Raw genomic sequence first — 25,761 nt, 5'->3', positions numbered from 1 at the left:
TATCCTGAATCACATCTTCTCACTGTATCCCGAATCACACCTTCTGTTTGTATCCTGAATCACACCTTCTCACTGTATCCCGAATCACACCTTCTCACTGTATCCTGAATCACACCTTCTCACTGTATCCCGAATCACACCTTCTCACTGTATCCTGAATCACACCTTCTCACTGTATCCTGAATCACACCTTCTCACAGTATCCTGAATCACACCTTCTCACTGTATCCCGAATCACACCTTCTCACAGTATCCTGAATCACACCTTCTCACTGTATCCTGAATCACACCTTCTCACTGTATCCCGAATCACACCTTCTCACTGTATCCCGAATCACACCTTCTGTTTGTATCCTGAATCACACCTTCTCACTGTATCCTGAATCACACCTTCTCGCTGTATCCCGAATCACACCTTCTCACTGTATCCTGAATCACACCTTCTCACTGTATCCCGAATCACACCTTCTCACTGTATCCTGAATCACACCTTCTCACTGTATCCTGAATCACACCTTCTCACAGTATTGTGAATCACACCTTCTCACTGTATCCTGAATCACACCTTCTCACTGTATCCTGAATCACACCTTCTCACAGTATCCTGAATCACACCTTCTCACTGTATCCTGAATCACATCTTCTCGCTGTATCCTGAATCACACCTTCTCGCTGTATCCCGAATCACACCTTCTCACTGTATCCCGAATCACACCTTCTCACTGTATCCTGAATCACACCTTCTCACTGTATCCTGAATCACACCTTCTCACTGTATCCTGAATCACACCTTCTCACTGTATCCTGAATCACACCTTCTCACTGTATCCCGAATCACACCTTCTCACTGTATCCCGAATCACACCTTCTCACTGTATCCTGAATCACACCTTCTCACAGTATCGTGAATCACACCTTCTCACTGTATCCCGAATCACACCTTCTGTTTGTATCCTGAATCACACCTTCTCACTGTATCCCGAATCACACCTTCTGTTTGTATCCTGAATCACACCTTCTCACTGTATCCTGAATCACACCTTCTCACTGTATCCCGAATCACACCTTCTCACTGTATCCCGAATCACACCTTCTCACTGTATCCCGAATCACACCTTCTCACTGTATCCTGAATCACACCTTCTCACTGTATCCCGAATCACACCTTCTCACTGTATCCCGAATCACACCTTCTCACTGTATCCCGAATCACACCTTCTCACTGTATCCTGAATCACACCTTCTCACTGTATCCTGAATCACACCTTCTCACAGTATCGTGAATCACACCTTCTCACTGTATCCTGAATCACACCTTCTCACTGTATCCTGAATCACACCTTCTCACTGTATCCTGAATCACACCTTCTCACTGTATCCCGAATCACACCTTCTCACTGTATCCTGAATCACACCTTCTCACAGTATCCTGAATCACACCTTCTCACTGTATCCTGAATCACACCTTCTCACTGTATCCTGAATCACACCTTCTCACAGTATCCTGAATCACACCTTCTCACTGTATCCTGAATCACACCTTCTCACTGTATCCAGAATCACACCTTCTCACAGTATCCTGAATCACACCTTCTCACTGTATCCTGAATCACACCTTCTCACTGTATCCTGAATCACACCTTCTCACTGTATCCCGAATCACACCTTCTGTTTGTATCCTGAATCACACCTTCTCACTGTATCCCGAATCACACCTTCTCACTGTATCCTGAATCACACCTTCTCACTGTATCCCGAATCACACCTTCTCACTGTATCCTGAATCACACCTTCTCACTGTATCCTGAATCACACCTTCTCACTGTATCCCGAATCACACCTTCTGTTTGTATCCTGAATCACACCTTCTCACTGTATCCTGAATCACACCTTCTCACTGTATCCCGAATCACACCTTCTCACTGTATCCCGAATCACACCTTCTCACTGTATCCCGAATCACACCTTCTCACTGTATCCTGAATCACACCTTCTCACTGTATCCCGAATCACACCTTCTCACTGTATCCCGAATCACACCTTCTCACTGTATCCCGAATCACACCTTCTCACTGTATCCTGAATCACACCTTCTCACTGTATCCTGAATCACACCTTCTCACAGTATCGTGAATCACACCTTCTCACTGTATCCTGAATCACACCTTCTCACTGTATCCTGAATCACACCTTCTCACTGTATCCTGAATCACACCTTCTCACTGTATCCCGAATCACACCTTCTCACTGTATCCAGAATCACACCTTCTCACAGTATCCTGAATCACACCTTCTCACTGTATCCTGAATCACACCTTCTCACTGTATCCTGAATCACACCTTCTCACAGTATCCTGAATTACACCTTCTCACAGTATCCTGAATCACACCTTCTCACTGTATCCTGAATCACACCTTCTCACTGTGTCCAGAATCACACCTTCTCACAGTATCCTGAATCACACCTTCTCACTGTATCCTGAATCACACCTTCTCACTGTATCCTGAATCACACCTTCTCACTGTATCCTGAATCACATCTTCTCACTGTATCCCGAATCACACCTTCTGTTTGTATCCTGAATCACACCTTCTCACTGTATCCCGAATCACACCTTCTCACTGTATCCTGAATCACACCTTCTCACTGTATCCCGAATCACACCTTCTCACTGTATCCTGAATCACACCTTCTCACTGTATCCTGAATCACACCTTCTCACAGTATCCTGAATCACACCTTCTCACTGTATCCCGAATCACACCTTCTCACAGTATCCTGAATCACACCTTCTCACTGTATCCTGAATCACACCTTCTCACTGTATCCCGAATCACACCTTCTCACTGTATCCCGAATCACACCTTCTGTTTGTATCCTGAATCACACCTTCTCACTGTATCCTGAATCACACCTTCTCACTGTATCCTGAATCACACCTTCTCACAGTATCCTGAATCACACCTTCTCACTGTATCCTGAATCACATCTTCTCGCTGTATCCTGAATCACACCTTCTCGCTGTATCCCGAATCACACCTTCTCACTGTATCCCGAATCACACCTTCTCACTGTATCCTGAATCACACCTTCTCACTGTATCCTGAATCACACCTTCTCACTGTATCCTGAATCACACCTTCTCACTGTATCCTGAATCACACCTTCTCACTGTATCCCGAATCACACCTTCTCACTGTATCCCGAATCACACCTTCTCACTGTATCCTGAATCACACCTTCTCACAGTATCGTGAATCACACCTTCTCACTGTATCCCGAATCACACCTTCTGTTTGTATCCTGAATCACACCTTCTCACTGTATCCCGAATCACACCTTCTGTTTGTATCCTGAATCACACCTTCTCACTGTATCCTGAATCACACCTTCTCACTGTATCCCGAATCACACCTTCTCACTGTATCCCGAATCACACCTTCTCACTGTATCCCGAATCACACCTTCTCACTGTATCCTGAATCACACCTTCTCACTGTATCCCGAATCACACCTTCTCACTGTATCCCGAATCACACCTTCTCACTGTATCCCGAATCACACCTTCTCACTGTATCCTGAATCACACCTTCTCACAGTATCGTGAATCACACCTTCTCACTGTATCCTGAATCACACCTTCTCACTGTATCCTGAATCACACCTTCTCACTGTATCCTGAATCACACCTTCTCACTGTATCCCGAATCACACCTTCTCACTGTATCCTGAATCACACCTTCTCACAGTATCCTGAATCACACCTTCTCACTGTATCCTGAATCACACCTTCTCACTGTATCCTGAATCACACCTTCTCACAGTATCCTGAATCACACCTTCTCACTGTATCCTGAATCACACCTTCTCACTGTATCCAGAATCACACCTTCTCACAGTATCCTGAATCACACCTTCTCACTGTATCCTGAATCACACCTTCTCACTGTATCCTGAATCACACCTTCTCACTGTATCCCGAATCACACCTTCTGTTTGTATCCTGAATCACACCTTCTCACTGTATCCCGAATCACACCTTCTCACTGTATCCTGAATCACACCTTCTCACTGTATCCCGAATCACACCTTCTCACTGTATCCTGAATCACACCTTCTCACTGTATCCTGAATCACACCTTCTCACTGTATCCCGAATCACACCTTCTGTTTGTATCCTGAATCACACCTTCTCACTGTATCCTGAATCACACCTTCTCACTGTATCCCGAATCACACCTTCTCACTGTATCCCGAATCACACCTTCTCACTGTATCCCGAATCACACCTTCTCACTGTATCCTGAATCACACCTTCTCACTGTATCCCGAATCACACCTTCTCACTGTATCCCGAATCACACCTTCTCACTGTATCCCGAATCACACCTTCTCACTGTATCCTGAATCACACCTTCTCACTGTATCCTGAATCACACCTTCTCACAGTATCGTGAATCACACCTTCTCACTGTATCCTGAATCACACCTTCTCACTGTATCCTGAATCACACCTTCTCACTGTATCCTGAATCACACCTTCTCACTGTATCCCGAATCACACCTTCTCACTGTATCCAGAATCACACCTTCTCACAGTATCCTGAATCACACCTTCTCACTGTATCCTGAATCACACCTTCTCACTGTATCCTGAATCACACCTTCTCACAGTATCCTGAATTACACCTTCTCACAGTATCCTGAATCACACCTTCTCACTGTATCCTGAATCACACCTTCTCACTGTGTCCAGAATCACACCTTCTCACAGTATCCTGAATCACACCTTCTCACTGTATCCTGAATCACACCTTCTCACTGTATCCTGAATCACATCTTCTCACTGTATCCCGAATCACACCTTCTGTTTGTATCCTGAATCACACCTTCTCACTGTATCCCGAATCACACCTTCTCACTGTATCCTGAATCACACCTTCTCACTGTATCCCGAATCACACCTTCTCACTGTATCCTGAATCACACCTTCTCACTGTATCCTGAATCACACCTTCTCACAGTATCCTGAATCACACCTTCTCACTGTATCCCGAATCACACCTTCTCACAGTATCCTGAATCACACCTTCTCACTGTATCCTGAATCACACCTTCTCACTGTATCCCGAATCACACCTTCTCACTGTATCCCGAATCACACCTTCTGTTTGTATCCTGAATCACACCTTCTCACTGTATCCTGAATCACACCTTCTCGCTGTATCCCGAATCACACCTTCTCACTGTATCCTGAATCACACCTTCTCACTGTATCCCGAATCACACCTTCTCACTGTATCCTGAATCACACCTTCTCACTGTATCCTGAATCACACCTTCTCACAGTATTGTGAATCACACCTTCTCACTGTATCCTGAATCACACCTTCTCACTGTATCCTGAATCACACCTTCTCACAGTATCCTGAATCACACCTTCTCACTGTATCCTGAATCACATCTTCTCGCTGTATCCTGAATCACACCTTCTCGCTGTATCCCGAATCACACCTTCTCACTGTATCCCGAATCACACCTTCTCACTGTATCCTGAATCACACCTTCTCACTGTATCCTGAATCACACCTTCTCACTGTATCCTGAATCACACCTTCTCACTGTATCCTGAATCACACCTTCTCACTGTATCCCGAATCACACCTTCTCACTGTATCCCGAATCACACCTTCTCACTGTATCCTGAATCACACCTTCTCACAGTATCGTGAATCACACCTTCTCACTGTATCCCGAATCACACCTTCTGTTTGTATCCTGAATCACACCTTCTCACTGTATCCCGAATCACACCTTCTGTTTGTATCCTGAATCACACCTTCTCACTGTATCCTGAATCACACCTTCTCACTGTATCCCGAATCACACCTTCTCACTGTATCCCGAATCACACCTTCTCACTGTATCCCGAATCACACCTTCTCACTGTATCCTGAATCACACCTTCTCACTGTATCCCGAATCACACCTTCTCACTGTATCCCGAATCACACCTTCTCACTGTATCCCGAATCACACCTTCTCACTGTATCCTGAATCACACCTTCTCACTGTATCCTGAATCACACCTTCTCACAGTATCGTGAATCACACCTTCTCACTGTATCCTGAATCACACCTTCTCACTGTATCCTGAATCACACCTTCTCACTGTATCCTGAATCACACCTTCTCACTGTATCCCGAATCACACCTTCTCACTGTATCCTGAATCACACCTTCTCACAGTATCCTGAATCACACCTTCTCACTGTATCCTGAATCACACCTTCTCACTGTATCCTGAATCACACCTTCTCACAGTATCCTGAATCACACCTTCTCACTGTATCCTGAATCACACCTTCTCACTGTATCCAGAATCACACCTTCTCACAGTATCCTGAATCACACCTTCTCACTGTATCCTGAATCACACCTTCTCACTGTATCCTGAATCACACCTTCTCACTGTATCCCGAATCACACCTTCTGTTTGTATCCTGAATCACACCTTCTCACTGTATCCCGAATCACACCTTCTCACTGTATCCTGAATCACACCTTCTCACTGTATCCCGAATCACACCTTCTCACTGTATCCTGAATCACACCTTCTCACTGTATCCTGAATCACACCTTCTCACAGTATCCTGAATCACACCTTCTCACTGTATCCCGAATCACACCTTCTCACAGTATCCTGAATCACACCTTCTCACAGTATCGTGAATCACACCTTCTCACTGTATCCCGAATCACACCTTCTCACTGTATCCCGAATCACACCTTCTGTTTGTATCCTGAATCACACCTTCTCACTGTATCCTGAATCACACCTTCTCGCTGTATCCCGAATCACACCTTCTCACTGTATCCTGAATCACACCTTCTCACTGTATCCCGAATCACACCTTCTCACTGTATCCTGAATCACACCTTCTCACTGTATCCTGAATCACACCTTCTCACAGTATTGTGAATCACACCTTCTCACTGTATCCTGAATCACACCTTCTCGCTGTATCCCGAATCACACCTTCTCACTGTATCCTGAATCACACCTTCTCGCTGTATCCCGAATCACACCTTTTCACTGTATCCCGAATCACACCTTCTCACTGTATCCCGAATCACACCTTCTCACTGTATCCTGAATCACACCTTCTCACTGTATCCTGAATCACACCTTCTCACTGTATCCTGAATCACACCTTCTCACTGTATCCTGAATCACACCTTCTCACTGTATCCCGAATCACACCTTCTCACTGTATCCTGAATCACACCTTCTCACAGTATCCTGAATCACACCTTCTCACTGTATCCTGAATCACACCTTCTCACAGTATCGTGAATCACACCTTCTCACTGTATCCCGAATCACACCTTCTCACTGTATCCCGAATCACACCTTCTCACTGTATCCTGAATCACACCTTCTCACAGTATCGTGAATCACACCTTCTCACTGTATCCTGAATCACACCTTCTCACTGTATCCTGAATCACACCTTCTCACAGTATCGTGAATCACACCTTCTCACTGTATCCTGAATCACACCTTCTCACAGTATCCTGAATCACACCTTCTCACTGTATCCTGAATCACACCTTCTCACAGTATCGTGAATCACACCTTCTCACTGTATCCTGAATCACACCTTCTCACTGTATCCCGAATCACACCTTCTCGCTGTATCCTGAATCACACCTTCACACTGTATCCTGAATCACACCTTCTCACTGTATCCCGAATCACACCTTCTCACTGTATCCTGAATCACACCTTCTGTTTGTATCCTGAATCACACCTTCTGTTTGTATCGTGAATCACACCTTCTCACTGTATCCTGAATCACACCTTCTCATCATAGCTTTTAGTTTCACCCCATCTTCTTTTCATTATATTCATCAATTCCCCCACTCTGTCATCAAAAATCTCTACCTCCATTTGTCCACCATCTCAACATATTTTTGAGCCACTCTTCGCACCCTCTCCCCATATCTCTCACTCCCACCCTCTCCCCATATCCATCACTCTCACCCTCTCCCCATGTCCCTAACTCCTATTCTCTCCCCAGACCCCTCACTCTCACCCTCTCCCCATATCCCTCACTGTCACCGTCTCCCCATATCCATCACTCTCACCCTCTCCCCATGTCCCTAACTCCTATTCTCTCCCCATAACCCCTCACTCTCACCCCATATCCCCCACTGTCACCCTCTCCCCATATCCCTCACTCTGACCCTCTCCCCATGTCCCTCACTGTCACCCTCTCCCCATATCCCTCAGTCCCACCATCTCCCCATGTCCCTCACTCCCATTCTCTCCCCATATCTCTCGCTCTCATCCTTTCACCATACCCCTCAATCCTACCCTCTTCCCATATCCATCATCACAACTCTCACCATATCTCTCACTCAGTGTGTCACCATATCCCTCGCTCCAATCCTCCCACTATATCCTTCACTCCTACTTTCCCATCATATTCCTGACTCCTATCCTCACCATATCCCTCACTTTTGTCCTCGCACCATATCCCTCACTCCCACCCTCTCATTGACTTCTGGTGGTGCCATCTACTCACAGGGCCTGAATGCTGCAACATTCTGTCAAATTCAGTGTTTATCTAAGTTGGAGACAACATGAGGTTGATGCAGGGCATAAAGGACAGGAAGGGGGAGGGGGATCAATCATTAGAAGATGCAGATGATGACTCTACTTCTTGTCCACTTTTTCCTTCCTGTCCTGAAGATGTTGAACCTTGCATTGCTGTCCACAGGTAACTGGTCATTCATGATGTGTTGCCCTGGGGCAGGGAGTTTCAAGCAGCTTAACTATGGGCCTCAAAACGGGTTCACTTCTCACCAGATGTGTGGACTTTCCAGGTGTGGCTGCTGGGTTCTGATCCAACTCCGGAGGCCAGGCCAATTCTTGTTCACGTCCCTAACTCAGGGGAGCTGAGATCCGATACTTGTCCAGCAGTATGCCAGCTTTTGACCAGTCCCACACCACCCAAGAATCGGACCATGGCACTGTCTAGTCTGTATGATACACAAGGCCATTTACCCACTCAGCCTTTGGGGGAACTTCCAAATTCAAATGGGGATTCTGCCTTCAGCCAGAGTATTTATAGAATCTACAGCGCAGAAGGAGGCCATTCGGCCCATCGAGTCTGCACCGACCACAATCCCACCCAGGCCCTCTTCCCATAACCCCACACATTTATCCTCCTAATCCCCCTGACACTAAGGAGCAATTTAGCATGGCCAATCAACCTAACCCGCACATGCTTGGACTGTGGGAGGAAACCGGAGCACCCGGAGGAAACCCACGCAGGCACGGGGAGAATGAGGTACACAGTGATCAAATCAAAGAGTCCTTTATCTGTGTCTGAAATGAAAGTTTCTCTTTCTGCGCATTCACTCCACCCAGCCCCAGGTATTTTTAAATGTTTGTATAAGATGTGCTGTAATTGTGTGATCTGGAATGGAACAGGAGACCCTTATCACAAACAGCAACTGGAGGATTGTGCAGCTGTGTGTCTGGATTAAAGTGACCTGCACTCCCCCCTTCCACCGCCCCGCTCCCTGTCAGAGCAGAACAGTGTGGAGAATTTGCACAGTGCACACAGTTCAAGCTGCACCATTGCTGCAATCACTGAATCGGAGAAGTGTGATCAGAAAACCATGACTTTAACATTGGGGATGATTGAATCACTTCTCTGTGTGGGTTTACAGCCAAAGTGTAATTGCAGTGTGGTCAAAGGTCTCCTCTTTTGATGGCCAGTCAGCACTTAATGTCCTGTGAGCGGGCGGGTTGTACCTTAGTCCAGGCTGCGGCCGCGACTTGCGTTCTGCTTCAGTCGAGAACCGACTTGTAATGTGACTCGGTATCAGATGCTTTAACATTGATTCCTTTTGTACTCCTATCCTGTGGTTTCGACTAACCTGTCAATGCTGTTTTTTTTCTTACTTCTTTCATTTGCTTCATTTATGCATTAAGTGGTTGCTTAGATTTAAGGTAAGATATCTCAGTGCTTCTCTGCCATCCTATTGCTATGCTGAGGATATTACAGACTGGGTGGTTAAATGCTGCAGAGCTTTTGTCCTTTAAAGCAATGATTTCCTGTCAAACCTAAGGGTGTAGATTCCACCTTTACAATGATTTGTAACATTACCAAAATTTACAGACACCTGACCCTGAATTTTAATGCCCAAAGCCTCTGTTGTAAAAGAGAGCGGCAGATTCTGACTTAAGTGTATGATCTAAAATCTGAGGTTCACAGTATGTGCCCATTTATATATCTAGGCACTGGGGAGGCCAGACTGTGGGCAGCTTGGAAATGTGGTGGAAGTAGCTCAGTAACCGGTATAGCTTTCTCATTGCCATCTCCCTGCAATCCAAGGCACTTTTGAAATAAGAGAGGTTCTTCTGGACCTCTCAGGTATACGTATGCATGCACCCTGGGAAGGGGCTGTCTGTTGATTGAACGCAGACCAACTTCTCTAAACACCGCTGACATAATATTGACTAGTGCCATCTCTGTCACAGTCCAACTGTTGTTGGCATCCTGTGCCTTTGTTTACGTCCAGACTCACTATTTCATTGCTCTCCTGGCTGGCCCCCCTACACAATCCGAATTCACCCAACATTCTGCTGCCTTTATTCTATCCCACCCCCCCCCCGTCTAACTCAACCATTATCCTACATTGGCCGCCGCTCCACCAACACTTCAAAAATCAATATTCTCATTTTTGTGCTTAATTCCTCTCACCTCTCCCTCTATACCTCCAATACCTCACGCCCCTGAGCTTTCTCTTCCTCTGACTCTTGCCTCTTGTGTATCCTGCCTTCCTTTTGGCCCCACCATTAGTGGCCGTGCTTCAGCCATATATAACCCTAGGAGGCGGCACGGTGGCACAGCGGTTAGCACTGCTGCCTCACAGCGCCAGGGACCCAGGTTCGATTCCCGGCTTGGGTCACTGTCTGTGTGGAATCTGCACGTTCTCCCCGTGTCTGCGTGGGTTTCCCCCAGGTGCTCCGGTTTCCCCTCTCAGTCCGAAAGATGTGCTGGTTAAGTGCATTGGCCGTGCTAAATTCTCCCTCAGTGTACCCAAACAGGCACCAGAGTGTGGCGACTAGGGGATTTTCACAGTAACTTCATTGCAGTGTTAATGTCAGCCCATTTGTGACTAATAAATTAACTTTAACCCGTATGCTGAAATTTCCCCTCTCAATCACTCCAGCTCTCTCATTACCCCTAAAAAACCCTTCTTAAAACCCATCTCTAATTCAAGTATTTGGTCATTCCTCCCAGTATCTCCTCCTGTGACGTGGCACTGATTTCTGTCTGATTACCCTCCTGTAGGACACATCTTGCTATCCATGTTCCAACATTGCTACCCAGGCCAGCTCCACTATACTGGGAGGCAGGGCAGTCTGGGCTCCCTGCTGGCCAGATTTACACCGATTCCTGGATAAAAGCAAATTACTGCAGATGCTGAAATCTGAAACCAAAAGAGAAAATGGTGGAAAAACCCTTCAGGGGTCGTCTGGATTCGAAACGTCAGCTCTTTTCTCTCCTTACAGATGCTGCCAAGCCTGCTGAGATTTTCCAGCATTTTCTCTTTTGGTTAGTCTGATTCCTCCCTCTCTTGCTCCAACATTAGTTGCCCTCAATTCTGACATCTGTTAACAGAAAGGAAATGGTACCACTCTATTTGTGATTCCATACCCTGAAACCTACCTCCAGGTGAGAGCTACTGGCTGCTGTTGTAGTACATTACAAGTTCAGTTTGTCAGGGAATCTGGATTTCTTGTCGCAGTTGACAGAACAGTAGCCGAGAGGCCAACTGTTACCAGGACCCGATGATGACTGATAGCTGTGCAGATATATTGCTATTTTGGCCCCACTGCTTGAACCTTACTGCAGAGCTCCAGCCCTGAGCTCTTAATATTCACGCTAAATAGAGATAACTAGACAGCTTACAGTAAACTTCATTAAGAGGCAGAGATCAATAGGAAGCTTAGATAATTTAATCTCCGGCCACTGACAGTCTGGAATATTCAATATTGACAATGGAACTGCACCAAAAGAAAAGCAGTTCCTGGTGCTGCCTCAAACCTAAACCTGTCACCCAAACTGGGAACTGTGCATGCTTTTATTGGACAAGTAGTGGCTGTACTGTGATGCCCTCTGCTGTTGATTAATTCACTGGCACTCAGTCTCAATTCACTCATGAATAGTCCGGAATTCAGCCAAGTACTGAGTAGTGCTCAGTGCTTGTGGCGCTGCGTCCAGTGGGGTGAGGGAGGGATTCTAGATAAAGATGCTGGAGTCACACACACAGGCCATTCAGCCCAACAATGCTGGACTATCAAGAGAACACATAGAACATAGAACAGTACAGCACAGAACAGGCCCTTCGGCCCACGATGTTGTGCCGAGCTTTATCTGAAACCAAGATCAAGCTATCATTCTGTCGTTAGTTGCCCTTTGACCATCTCCACCATGTCCAATTATTCCAACATGGAGTTCCCCTCTGTCCTCATCCCCAATTAACCTCACAGCAAAAGACCACGTCCAGTCATTTTGCTCCACCATGGGTTTCCTGGTCTGTCAGCACCACTTGTTGATTCCCTTCTTTAAGAAAGAATAAGATAACGCCTTCCCTCTGTGAAAATTAAACAAGCAGCGCTCTTAGTGTCTGCCAGCCTCTAACTCCGATCGGATATCCATCCAGCCCCTTTTAACAATGTCAGTAGACCCTGTACAGCTGCTGTTCACACCAGTTAATGGGCAGGAAGTAGTTACAATGCTGAGACGTGTAGGTCATAAACTTAGCAGGTGAGGAACAGTCTACAATCTGGAGCAGGGAAAAGGCTACTTTCATTGGGCCTTGCTCCTTGCTCCCCTCTGCAGTCCAATCAACTCATCTTGAGAATCACTTCAGTTCTTAAAGCTCCTTGTGTTTTCGGCCAAAGAATGAAACCACACAAGACAAAATGAACTTGGAATAATTGTTTTTTTAACAATGTAGGGCGTGCACACGGTCTGGAATCCCCAGTGTCAGCTGAGTTAGCAGGAATTTATCTCCCTGGTATGTGATATCCTGCTTATTCTATATATGTCAATTTTTATTTGAAAAAAAAGAAGTCAAAGGTTGGACCATTTCTGCATCATTCCTTGAATCATCCTGCCCAGCTCATTCTCGGGTATTTTGGATAGGAAAGGAATTGTCAATTGGGTTTAGAGCAGCATCTATGCAGCTGCTAGTGAGCAGGATCCCGCAACACCAAACTGCTGATTTCACACTCAATTGTTATTTTATTCAGAGACACGGGGTAGCTGCTGTGAGAAACATCAAAAAGTTACACTGGTGCAATAGGGAATGTTCTATGGTATAAAAGCCAAGGCAGGTGCAAGTGCCTGAGACAGTGTAGAGGGAGCTTTACTGTGTATCTAACCCCGTGCTGCACCTGTCCTGGGAGTGTTTGATGGGGACAGTGTAGAGGGAGCTTTACTCTGTATCTAACCCCGTGCTGCACCTGTCCTGGGAGTGTTTGATGGGGACAGTGTAGAGGGAGCTTTACTCTGTATCTAACCCCGTGCTGTACCTGTCCTGGGAGTGTTTGATGGGGACAGTGTAGAGCGAGCTTTACTGTGTATCTAACCCCGTGCTGCACCTGTCCTGGGAGTGTTTGATGGGGACAGTGTAGAGGGAGCTTTACTCTGTATCTAACCCCGTGCTGTACCTGTCCTGGGAGTGTTTGATGGGGGACAGTGTGGAGGGAGCTTTACTCCGTGTCTAACCCCGTGCTGTACCTGTCCTGGGAGTGTTTGATGGGGACAGTGTAGAAGGAGCTTTACTCTGTATCTAACCCCGTGCTGTACCTGTCCTGGGAGTGTTTGATGGATACATTGTAGAGGGAGCTTTACTCTGTATCTAACCCCGTGCTGTATCTATCCTGGGACTGATTGATACTGCCAAAGTTACTTGGCACTAACGTCCCTCAACCCAAAGTGCTTGTGCGTAAAAACCTTCAGCCCAATGACACACTAGCACCGCCCTGTCCCTGCAGCTGCAAACTGTATTTCCATACTTGAAGCCCAGATGTCCAGCATTGGGGGCAGCTCCATTCTGAGGCCAGGTGAAGTATTCTGTGCCCTTGGGGAGCCTGGAGCCAGTGTTTCTATCAGTGGAGTCAGTGCTCAAAGCAGTTAATAACAATTCCGATCTCCATTAAGAAAATTCAAATACTGGAACGGACAGGATTGGCTTTGGAAAGCAGAGTGAGCTGGTCATGAATAATGAAAAACCATTAGAATGTCCGACCTCAACAAATGCATTTTCTGTGGGAGGTATTTGTTTGATATTGATTATTAGTGATGGTGTGATACGGCCATTTATCTCTGAAATGTGATTACGTATATAGAATAAATCACTTCCTTCTTATCCTGCAAATGTAGTTGTGACCACTGTATGAATAATCTTGAAGGAATTACCGTTAGTGCAGTCACTTACGGGACAAGGTGCAAGGTTTGTGTAAATTTAAAATAGAACTAAGAACTCGAGTCGTACGTGTGGCAGGCAATCACGTGTATTTCTGACATTAAATGACACAATAGTGTTGTCTGTGTAAGCCCAGTCTGCACTGACCCCTGTCTGACGTGGTGTAAATATCAGACAATCTGAGAGTTTGCCCATTTCAGTTGCTGCATTACAGCATCAGGGTTTTCAGAAAAGGGCCATGGTTCTTGCTTCTAATCATTGCTCAACGTGCTTGTGTGCGGGCATGCCTGAGTGGGTGTGAGAGAGAGAGTTGGCTGACTATGGGGTTGGGTTTGTCTGTGTCCTGATCACACTGTTCTTTTGCAGTGACTGAGGATAGTTGCAGTGACTGACTCCAGAGGAGGCTCTGAACACTGGTATAAGTGTTCCGTCTGCCTGCGAATCGGAAGTCACTTGGAGGAGACTGGCTAGACATGTTTCCTGGTTATAGTACTTCTCGAATGGCATCAATGCTGCTTCTGAACTCCAGTTTTCAAAATTCCCTGACCACACTCCCTGATTTGGGAGAGTCTTTAACCACACTCCCTGATGTAGGGGAACCCCTGACCACACTCCCTGATGTAGGGGAACCCCTGACCACACTCCCTGATGTAGGGGAACCCCTGACCACACTCCCTGATGTAGGAGAGTCTTTAACCACACTCCCTGATGTAGGAGAGACTTTAACCACACTCCCTGATGTAGGAGAGACTTTAACCACAGTCCCTGATGTAGGAGAGACTTTAACCACACTCCCTGATGTAGGAGAGTCTTTAACTACGCTCCCTGATGTAGGAGAGACATTAACCACATTCCCTGATGTAGGAGAGACTTTAACCACATTCCCTGATGTAGGAGAGTCGTTAACCACAGTCCCTGATGTAGGAGAGACTTTAACCACACTCCCTGATGTAGGAGAGACTTTAACCACACTCCCTGATGTAGGAGAGTCTTTAACTACGCTCCCTGATGTAGGAGAGACATTAACCACATTCCCTGATGTAGGAGAGACTTTAACCACATTCCCTGATGTAGGAGAGTCGTTAACCACAGTCCCTGATGTAGGAGAGTCTTTAACCACACTCCCTGATGTAAGGGGGGCGGGGGGGGGGGGGGGGGGGGGGGGGGGGGGGGGCGCGGGGGGGGGGGCGCGGGGGGGAGAGAGAGAGAGAGAGAGGGTCGCTGACCCTGGAGTGTTTCTCACTGTACTCCCTGTTGTACGGGAGCCCCAGATGGTATTTCTGGTGTTAGGAAATCTCTGACCACTCTCTGTCTTTCCTATGCACCCACCATGATTCACCCCTGTGCACCCTCCATGCATTATCCCCTGTATACCATCCAAACATCACACAGCCTCTCCTCTGCATGGCCCCCCCGACTTGACGGCAGTGTGATTGAAACGGCATCAACTGTTCTTGTGACCATCCATTAGTTTACGATTTGTTTGTAGTTTTCACAACATCGAATCATTTGCAGATCGGGGGGCTGGTGGGGAGGGGGGAACAACTTGATCAACATTTACCGAGAAAGATCAGTTGGTGTCTCAGGTGAAACCTGTCCCTCTCATGATGATGGGCGGAAAAAAAAGCCGCTGTTTCTCTGTCTGTTGCCAATAGACGGTTGCATACTTGCCTTTTTCTTGTGTTTTTTTTTAAAACAATTGCTTTTCTGCTATTTTAAATTGCAAACCCTGTATCTGTTCTGTAAGATCATTTAGCCACCTAGAAAATGTGTAGACAAACACTTTGCATGGCCTCGCTCCCCTTTCCTTTTCTTTTCTTCCTTCTCTCCCACTCTAATTAAACCACTGCATCAGCCTCTCATCAGTGTTGGTGTGATTGATGAGCCAACACGCCGTCTTCTTACGTATCCGCCTCTTGCTTGTCGCCTTCCAGGTCAGCACCCAGAATATGAAGATGGGTGGGCTTCCACGGAGCACCCCACCCACGCAGAAACCCCCCAGCCCACCAGTGTCGGGGAAGGGCACCCTCGGGTAAGCGGAGAATGCAAGTTGGAGCTGAGAGTGACTAGTCAGTCTGTAAGTCTTTTGAACCCATTTCCATAATTACCCTCTGCTCCTTTAGGAGATAGATTCCCTGCAGTGCAAAGGGAGGCCATTCGGCCCCATCGGGTCTGCACCGACAACAATCCCAGTCAGACCCTATCCCCATAACCCCATGTATTTACCCTAGCTCGTCTCCCTGACACCAAGGGTCAATTTATCATGGTAATCCACCTAACCTGCACATCTTTGGAGTGTGGGAGGAAACCCACGCAGACACAGGGAGAACGTGCAAACTCCACACAGACAGTGACCCGAGGCCGGAATCGAACCCAGGTCCCTGACGCTGTGAGGCAGCAGTGCTAACCACCGTGCCACTCAGATCATTGAGTTGGTGGTTAAAGTATAAAATTAATCTCCTACCTTTGACTCACTCCTCTGATAGACTGGCTCCTGGTACAGGCAACCCATATGATAGCTTCTCCAAGTAGGTGACCATCATGTCTGAATCTAGATAGCATGAACCATGGTGAGGACAGAATCGCAGCTACACTTGATACTGGGAGTGAGACGCAGACTTGATTTCGTCCCTACCCTGCTTGTTGCTGTGTTTCACTGGCTGCAGTGTAACATGATGTGGGGGTGCCGGCGTTGGACTGGGGTAAACACAGAAAGAAGTCTAACAACACCAGGTTAAAGTCCAACAGGTTTATTTGGTAGCAAACGCCACTAGCTTTCGGAACAGGCTGTTCCTTCGTCAGGTGGGCGGGAGTTCTGATCACAAACAGGGCACAAAGACACAAACTCAATTTACATGAATAATGATTGCAATGTGAGTCTTTACAGCTAATCAAGTCTTAAAAAGGTACATTGTCTGTATCTTTAAGACTTGATTAGCTGTAAAGACTCACATTCCAATCATTATTCATGTAAATTGAGTTTGTGTCTTTGTGCCCTGTTTGTGATCAGAACTCCCACCCATCTGACGAAGGAACAGCCTGTTCCGAAAGCTAGTAGCTTTTGCTACCAAATAAACCTGTTGGACTTTAACCTGGTGTTGTTAGACTTCTTACTGCAGTGTAATATGGCAGACGCTATTTATCCATTAGCAAGACTCAATGATATAACTACAAGACACAGTGTTGGGTCCGTTGTGATGCGTTGGGTACAATGTATGTTTTGAATATCAAACACCAACAGGTAGCACACCAAGTGAGCTTGCAGGTTCAAACCACACTCCAAAAGTTGATTTCATAAATAATCTGACATGGAGTTTTACAGCACAATAAGAGGCCTTTCGGCCCATCGTGTCTGCACCAGCTACCAAGCACCTATTCTAATCCCATTTTCCAGCACTTGGTCTGTAGCTTTGTATGCTATGGTGCTTTAAGTGGTCACCTAAATGCTTCTTAAATGTTGTGAGGGTTCCCGCCTCTACCCCCCTTCCAGGCAGTGAGTTCCAGATTCCCACCACCCTCTGGATGAAAACGTTTTTCCTTAAATCTCCTCTAAATCTCTTGCTCCTTACCTTAAATCTATGCCCCTGGTTATTGACCCCTCTGCTAAGGGGGAGAAGTTCCTATCTCTGTCCCTCATAATTTTGTACCTCTCATGCATGCGTGCGTGCGTGCGTGCGTCACAAGCTGCTCTGAACTAATTTGTCTTCTCTGCCTGCAGCCGGCACTCTCCTTATCGTACACTGGAGCCTGTCCGCCCCCCAGTCGTCCCAAATGACTACGTACCAAGTCCAACTCGCAACATGAGTGCCTCACAGCAACAGAGCCCAGTGCGGACGGCTTCTGTAAATCAAAGAACAAGGACTTACAGGTATAGAAAGCGCTGTGCCCCATCAACCCGGCCGACGCTGCAAAGCTGAATTCAAATGTAATAAAGCCCATGCATTTTCATTTGAAATTTAGACCTGTGCTGTGCATTGTGACAACGTTTCTCTGGTGAAGCACTTGTTGCTTTTAACTGAGCTCCACATGAGGCAGCTGCAGTTCTCAGTCTGTTCTGAGTTAGTAAATCTCAACTGGGTTGTTATGAGTTGGATTCTGCTGTAAAATCCTCCCAGTGGAATACCCACTGACACTTCACTTTTGAAACTCGCACAGTGACCATTGAGGTAAAGAGCTGGAGGGAAACAGGTGCCTGTGAGGTTGTACTTGAGCATGAGTCAATACCACCAGGGGAAGCGAGCAAAGACATTGATATAAAGATCTAAATGACAATTTCTCATTTTATTTGGGTAATGTAACATTCCCATTTCTCAATGTCTCCCCTTGGTTCTAAATGAATAAACTTTGATATCCAAAGTGCTTCACCTGCATGGTTATCCAATAAAGGTATTTAACATTGCACTGCGTCTCTGATTAGAATCCATAGAATCCCTACAGTGCAGAAGAAGGCCAGTCGGCCCATCGAGCCTGCACCAACCACAATCCCAAGCAGGCCATATTCCTGTAACCCTACACATTTACCCTGCTAATCCCCCTGACACTGGGGTCAATTTAGCATGGCCAATCAACCTAACCCACACATCTTTGATCTTTGGGAGGAAACCGGAGCACCTGGAGGAAACCCACGCAGACAGGGGGAGAACGTGCAAACTCCACACAGACAGTGACCCGAGGTCGGAATCGAACTCGGGTCCCTGGCACTGTGGGCAGTAGTGCTAACCACTGTGCCACCATGCCAGATATAATTCTCCTTCCGTATGTTCCAGGCAAGCAAGATGGTGGACCATAATGCATTTAGTATTGAGTAACTGGGACAGACTTGGTTCATAATCTAACCAAATTTGAAAAGGAGAAACTAATATCCTATATTGCAGAAAGTATAAATTTAATGAGTCGAATTACAGCGTAATTGCAAATAACCTGTGGGGAATGAGCACAAACTGAATATCTAAACGTATTTAACATCACAACTTTAATGCTGTTGGCTCCTGCTGCCCCATACCCACTATCACCAAATTCCCCCTGCCCCCTCGTCCACACAAGGTTTAGAAACTTTGCATCCAGCCCTGCGCTAAAAGAGCAAGCATAGCGGAGAATCTGCACGTGTGGCAAAGGCAGCCTTAAAGTTATGGAAGGATTTGATATGGCAGTGGAGGAGGAGATCTAAATGGCACGGTGGCACAGTGGGTTAGCACTGCTGTCTCACAGCGCCAGGGACCTGGGTTTGATTCCTTGTGTGGGTCACTATCCGTGTGGAGTTTACACATTCTCCCCGTCTCTGCGTGGGTTTCCTCCGGGTGCTCTGGTTTCCTCGCACAGTCTGAAAGACGTGCTGATTAGGTACATTGGTAGAGGAAAAAGGCAATATAAGACTTGAAAAAGCATAATTACATCTGCTTTGGTGCATTAATCTGAAACTGACTGGAATACAAAAAGATGCAGCATAAATCTCTCAAATTCTCCCTCAGTGTACCTGAACAGGAGCCGGAGTGTGGCAACTGGGGGATTTTCACAGTAACTTCATTGCAGTGTTAATGTAAGCCTACTTGTGACACTAATGAATAAACTTACAAACAAACTTAAACTTATGGTTATCAATTTCTGATCATCAGTAATAAATCTAATAAGGCATTCAAGAGAAACTTCTTTGAGAATGTGTGATTGTGGAGCTTGTTCCCACCTGGAATATTTGAGGAGAATAATGTGGATGCAGTTAAGGGGAAGCTAGATAAACACGTGAGGAAGAAGGCAATAGAAGAATATGCAGATAAGGGCGGAGGAAACTGGTGTGGAGCATATGCTGATTGGGCCTACAGGCCTGCTTCTGTGCTGTACATTCTAGAGAATTTATGTAAGTCTTTTCAAAGTGTAGCTACCATTGTTTTGTAGAGGGAAAAGGCAATACAAGACTTGAAAAAGCATAATTACATCTGCTTTGGTGCATTAACCTGCAACTGAATGGAGTACAAAAAGATGCAGCATAAATCTCTCAAATTCATTGTGGTGCAAGTTTGGATTGTGGGAGTAAAAAGACAAGTGGGGGTGATCAGATGGAAGTGGTGGGGGTAGATCTGATGGGAGTGCGGGGGGGGGAGGTCTGATAGGGGGGGCGATCAGATGGGAATGGGGGAGATCAGTTGGAAGTTTCTAAGGTCCCTCCTAGAAAACGCACACTCCGTTTCAAGAACGGAAGATGCTGGAAAACCTCAGCAAGTTTGCCAGCTTATATTAGGAGAGAAACAGACTTAATGGGCAGAATTTTACTGGCACGTCCGCCCAAGGTTCATACGATCCCCCCCCCCCCGAGGCCAATGGAGAATGCCGTTCTCTCACCCCCCGGAATCGGGGCGGGTGTGCCAGTAAAATTCCGGCCACTGTTTCAAGTGCTTAGACTCTGTCAGAAGTGAAGGGAAGGGAGAATGTGTTAACGCTGTGGAGACCGCAATAAAAACTAGCAACTTTAAGAATGACACGATGGGCGGGATATTACAGCCTCGCTCGAGCGTGACCGAAAATTCCCGCCCGAGATTGATGGACATTTCTGTTGTCCGCCCCTCACCCGCCCCGATTCTGTGGTGGGCGGGGCAGTAAAATTCCAGCGTCGGTTTCTGTTGGGTTCAGGGAGGCTCTGACTCGAGATAGGTGAAGAACAAGAAGAGAGACGGCATGCTCCGTAAAGCTGTGTGTGAGTGCTGACATACGCTGTGCTCTGTGTATTGCAGCAGCAGTGGGAGTAGCGGGGGAAGCCACCCGAGTAGCCGCAGTAGCAGCAGAGAGAACAGCGGCAGCGGCAGTGTTGGGGTTCCCATCGCTGTGCCAACTCCCTCTCCGCCCAGTGTCTATCCAGGTAAGGGCTGCATCAGGTGCAGTGCTCGGCACTGAGATTCTGGCCAGACTTTGCTTTATTTAATCCAATGCTCATACCTCACTAACACATAAGCTTCCTCCAAATTTCACTCCCCCTTCTTTGTGATCCCTCAGAATTATTGGCATTAAGTACTTCAGAATGTTTATTCGGGAAATGGGTGCTGCTGTGGTTCAGAAAGTGACCTTTCACTCAAAGGAAATGAGTTTGAATCCGGCACCAGGTGTTTTGATAAAAGCCTGTGCCAGCAACTACAAGCCTTGCCAGCTATCTCAATCCAGTTTATAGTGGGCATGAAACTACTCTTAATTGATAGTCTTACTCATTGTGGCCACAAAATGGCTGCTGTGCAAAATACAAAAGTGTCATTTGGGAAGGTGCACATGTTTGGTACCAGGGATAAATTATTAGAACAGTTTAGAGGGAGCTTTACTCTGTATCTAACCCCGTGCTGTACCTGTCCTGGGAGTGTTTCATGGGAACAGTGTAGAGGGAGCTTTACTCTGTATCTAACCCCATGCTGTACCTGTCCTGGGAGTGTTTGATGGGGACAGTGTAGAGGGAGCTTTACTCTGTATCTAACCCCGTGCTGTACCTGTCCTGGGAGTGTTTGATGGGGGACAGTGTAGAGGGAGCTTTACTCTGTATCTAACCCCGTGCTGTACCTGTCCTGGGAGTGTTTGATGGGGGACAGTATAGAGGGAGCTTTACTCTGTATCTAACCCCGTGCTGTACCTGTCCCGGGAGTGTTTGATGGGGACAGTGTGGAGGGAGCTTTACTCTGTATCTAACCCCGTGCTGTACCTGTCCCGGGAGTGTTTGATGGGGACAGTGTAGAGGGAGCTTTACTCTGTATCTAACCCCGTGCTGTACCTGTCCTGGGAGTGTTTGATGGGGGACAGTGTAGAGGGAGCTTTACTCTGTATTTAACCCCGTGCTGTACCTGTCCTGGGAGTGTTTGATGGGGACAGTGTGGAGGGAGCTTTACTCTGTATCTAACCCCGTGCTGTACCTGTCCTGGGAGTGTTTGATGGTGACAGTGTAGAGAGAGCTTTACTCTGTATCTAACCCCGTGAGATTTAATCTGTATCTAAGCCTGTGCTGTACCTGTTCTGGGAGTGTTTGGTGCTGACACTGGGCACATGATCAGAGGAAATTATTTGAAAGAAGATGTTGCTGAAGGAATGAACCTTTTGTTACAAATAAGGGGGTGACAACTCTGCTAGCAATGTGCGTTGCCATGTCGTTTTATCCTATGAAAATCTGGAGCATGAAATCTTAGTGTTTTTCATTAACTAATTCATCTTTAAGGAAGTTAATTTTTAAGTGATTTTTAATTTATGTTGCTGGAATGATGGAACAAATGCCACCGCGAGTCACTTGTCACTTGTTTTCTGTGACAATGTTGACCAGTTTATTAAGTGACTTTAATGCACTCAGATGCATATTTTAGTGCCCCCTAACCGACGCCCCTCACTCTCACCTCTTTGGCTGACACCTCTGCCCCCCTCCCTCTGTTTCCCCACCAACCTTTCCTCATTCCTGTGTGGACACTTGAGTGAAATGTAATTGGATTTGGCAGTGATGTGTTGCATCTCTAGCCTTACATGTGAAGAATGGATCAGTCCTCTGGCACTTCATCCAAATGGCTCAGATCAGGAAAGCAGGAATAAAACATCACGGATTCTACTTCATGGGAGGAGACCCTTCAGTTCATTGCAACCGTGCCAGTGATCAGCCCTCACTCTGTGCCCCTTGTTACCGATCCACCAAACAGTGGGACCAATCTCCCAAACCCTCTCGGAACCCAGTTATGAATTACTGGACAATAAGTTTCAAGGCTGAGAATAACAAGGAAATATGTAATAGGTTCAAAGATGCTAACTATTATTATAACCTGATTTAAAGATCTCCTTTCCTGAATATGCTGCGGTTCTGAGAAATGCAAGTTATAGCATGCTGCACCTTTAAGATTGTATGTGCTGTCAGATTTGAGTGCAGTGGATTACCATGAACCAGCCAATATCTGGATAATTAGATGAACTTATGCTGCCAGTCATTCCACATAAATGATTAACTTGACTCTTAATTTAAATTCCTCATGGGTGCATCGACAGGTGGAGTGCAGAAAATTTCCCTCAGAATCATAGAATTCCTACAGTGCAGGAGGAGGCCATTCGGCCCATCGTGTCTGCACCAATCACAATCCCACCCAGGCCCTATCCCCGTAACCCCACCTATTTACCCCAGCTAGTCCCCCTGACACTAAGGGGCAATTTATCATGGTCAATCCACTTAATCCGCACACCTTTGGACTGTGGGAGGAAACCGGAGCACCCGGAGGAAACCCACGCAGACACGGGGAGAATGTGCAGACTCCGCACAGACAGTGACCCGACGCTGGAATTGAACCCGGGTCCCTGGCGCTGTGAGGCAGCAGTGCTAACCACTGTGCCGCCCCTCATTAATGCGATGACTAATTGAGATATTGCAGAGTGAGAATGGGTATCTTTGCCATGTTGCTGAATCATTGAGTTGTCCACTCAGCCTCATCAGCCCCTGATTGCACCACTCACACTGCTGGAAGTGCCTGCGCAACCTTTGGAGTGATTTCATGCAATGCACCAAACGTTTCCCCATAAACTGCTCCACTCTAACTGAATAAATCAGATTCTGTTCTTATTGCGGGGAATTCTGGTGAAAGCCAGCGCTTGCGCATAAATATCTCTTTCCTGTCACCGCCAGGCCCGATGTAACCTCCAGCATTGTGGCCACAGCCCAGACAAGTTGTAGATTTAATCGCTGCTCTACGCTGACGTTGCTGATGTCTGCTGAGTTTGAAGGGGTATTACCTTCTGCCTCCGCCTTCCTTGAGGCGGGGTACAATAGCAGAGTGGCAGTGATACTGGGTCAGTAATCCAAAAGCCTGCACTAATAATCTGAAGACAAGACTTCAACTCTCGCCATGGCAGCTGGGGAGTTTAAATTCAATTAATTCAATAAATCAGGAGTAAAATGCTAGTCTCAGCAATGATGATCATGAAACCAGTGGATTGCTGTAGAAATCCATCTGGTTCACTAGTGTTTGGGCTGGAAATCAGCAATCCTTGCTCAGTCTGACCTACATGACTCCAGACACACAGTAATATGTGGCCTCTTAATGCCCTCTGGAATAGCCGAGCAAACCATTCAGTTATAGAGTCATAGAGGTTTACAGCACGGAAACAGGCCCTTCGGCCCAACTTGTCCATGCCGCCCTTATTTTTTTTTAAAAACCCCTAAGCTAATCCCAATTGCCTGCATTTGGCCCATATCCCTCAATACCCATCGTACCCATGTAACTATCTAAATGCTTTTTAAAAGATAAAATTGTACCCGTCTCTACTACTACCTCTGGCAGCTTGTTCCAGACACTCACCACCCTCTGTGTGAAAAAATTGCCCCTCTGGACACTTTTGTATCTCTCCCCTCTCACCCTAAACCTATGCCCTCTAGTTTTAGACTCCCCTACCTTTGGGAAAAAATATTGACTATCTACCTTGTCTATGCCCCTCGTTATTTTATAGACCTCTATAAGATCACCCCTCAGCCTCCTACGCTCCAGAGAAAAAAGTCCCAGTCTATTCAGGCTCTCCTTATAACTCAATCCATCAAGTCCCGGTAGCATCCTAGTAAATCTTTTCTGCACTCTTTCTAGTTTAATAATATCCTTTCTATAATAGGGTGACCAGAACTGCACACAGTATTCCAAGTGTGACCTTACCAATGTCTTGTACAACTTCAACAAGACATCCCAACTCCAGTATTCAATGCTCTGACCGATGAAACCAAGCATGCTGAATGCCTTCTTCACCACTCTGTCCACCTGTGACTCCACTTTCAAGGAGCTATGAACCTGTACCCCTAGATCTCTTTATATTCAAGGGTGGCTCAACACCGCTTTCTCAACAGCAGTTAGGGAAAGGTAATACATGTTGGCCTTGCCGGCAGCACCCACATCCCAGGAGTGAATTTAAAAAAGCAAAAATGACACTGGATAGAATCATAAAATCCTTGTAGAAGACTGTATCTTACCCAGGCCCTCTCCCCCGCCCTATCCCTGTAACCCCACATATTTACCATGGCTAACCCCCTAACCTACATATCTTGGGACACTAAGGGGCAACTTAGCATGGCTAATCCACCGAACCTGCCCATCTTTGAACCGAGGAAACCGTAACATATGGAGGAAACCCACGCTGACTGTGCAGAGTCTGCACATTCTCCCCGTGTCTGCGTGGGTTTAGTCCAGTTTCATAGAATCTCTACAGTACAGAAAGGGCCTATTCAGCCCATCGAGTCTGTACCAACCACAGGCCCTATCCCCGTAACCCCA

General features: G+C 46.5%; 1 protein-coding gene across 10 annotated transcripts in view; it reads left to right on the top strand.

The window, feature by feature from the left end:
• LOC144503931 (abl interactor 2) overlaps nt 1-25,761 on the top strand; it is a 140,816-nt gene that overhangs the window by 95,693 nt on the left and 19,362 nt on the right. For 4 of the 10 annotated variants that reach the window (XM_078229072.1, XM_078229069.1, XM_078229067.1 and 1 more), the window contains exons 4-6: nt 16,456-16,553; nt 18,240-18,389; nt 21,244-21,368. In XM_078229072.1, coding sequence (XP_078085198.1) covers nt 16,456-16,553; nt 18,240-18,389; nt 21,244-21,368 — 373 coding nt within the window. The remainder of the gene's footprint in view (nt 1-16,455; nt 16,554-18,239; nt 18,390-21,243; nt 21,369-25,761) is intronic. The other 6 variants (XM_078229073.1, XM_078229074.1, XM_078229071.1 and 3 more) reach the window with 2 other exon arrangements.

The sequence above is a fragment of the Mustelus asterias genome, chromosome 14 (assembly GCF_964213995.1).
Source record: "Mustelus asterias chromosome 14, sMusAst1.hap1.1, whole genome shotgun sequence".
Taxonomy (NCBI): domain Eukaryota; kingdom Metazoa; phylum Chordata; class Chondrichthyes; order Carcharhiniformes; family Triakidae; genus Mustelus; species Mustelus asterias.
Note: the sequence above shows the minus strand (reverse complement) of the source record. Positions and strands in the feature narration are given on the sequence as shown.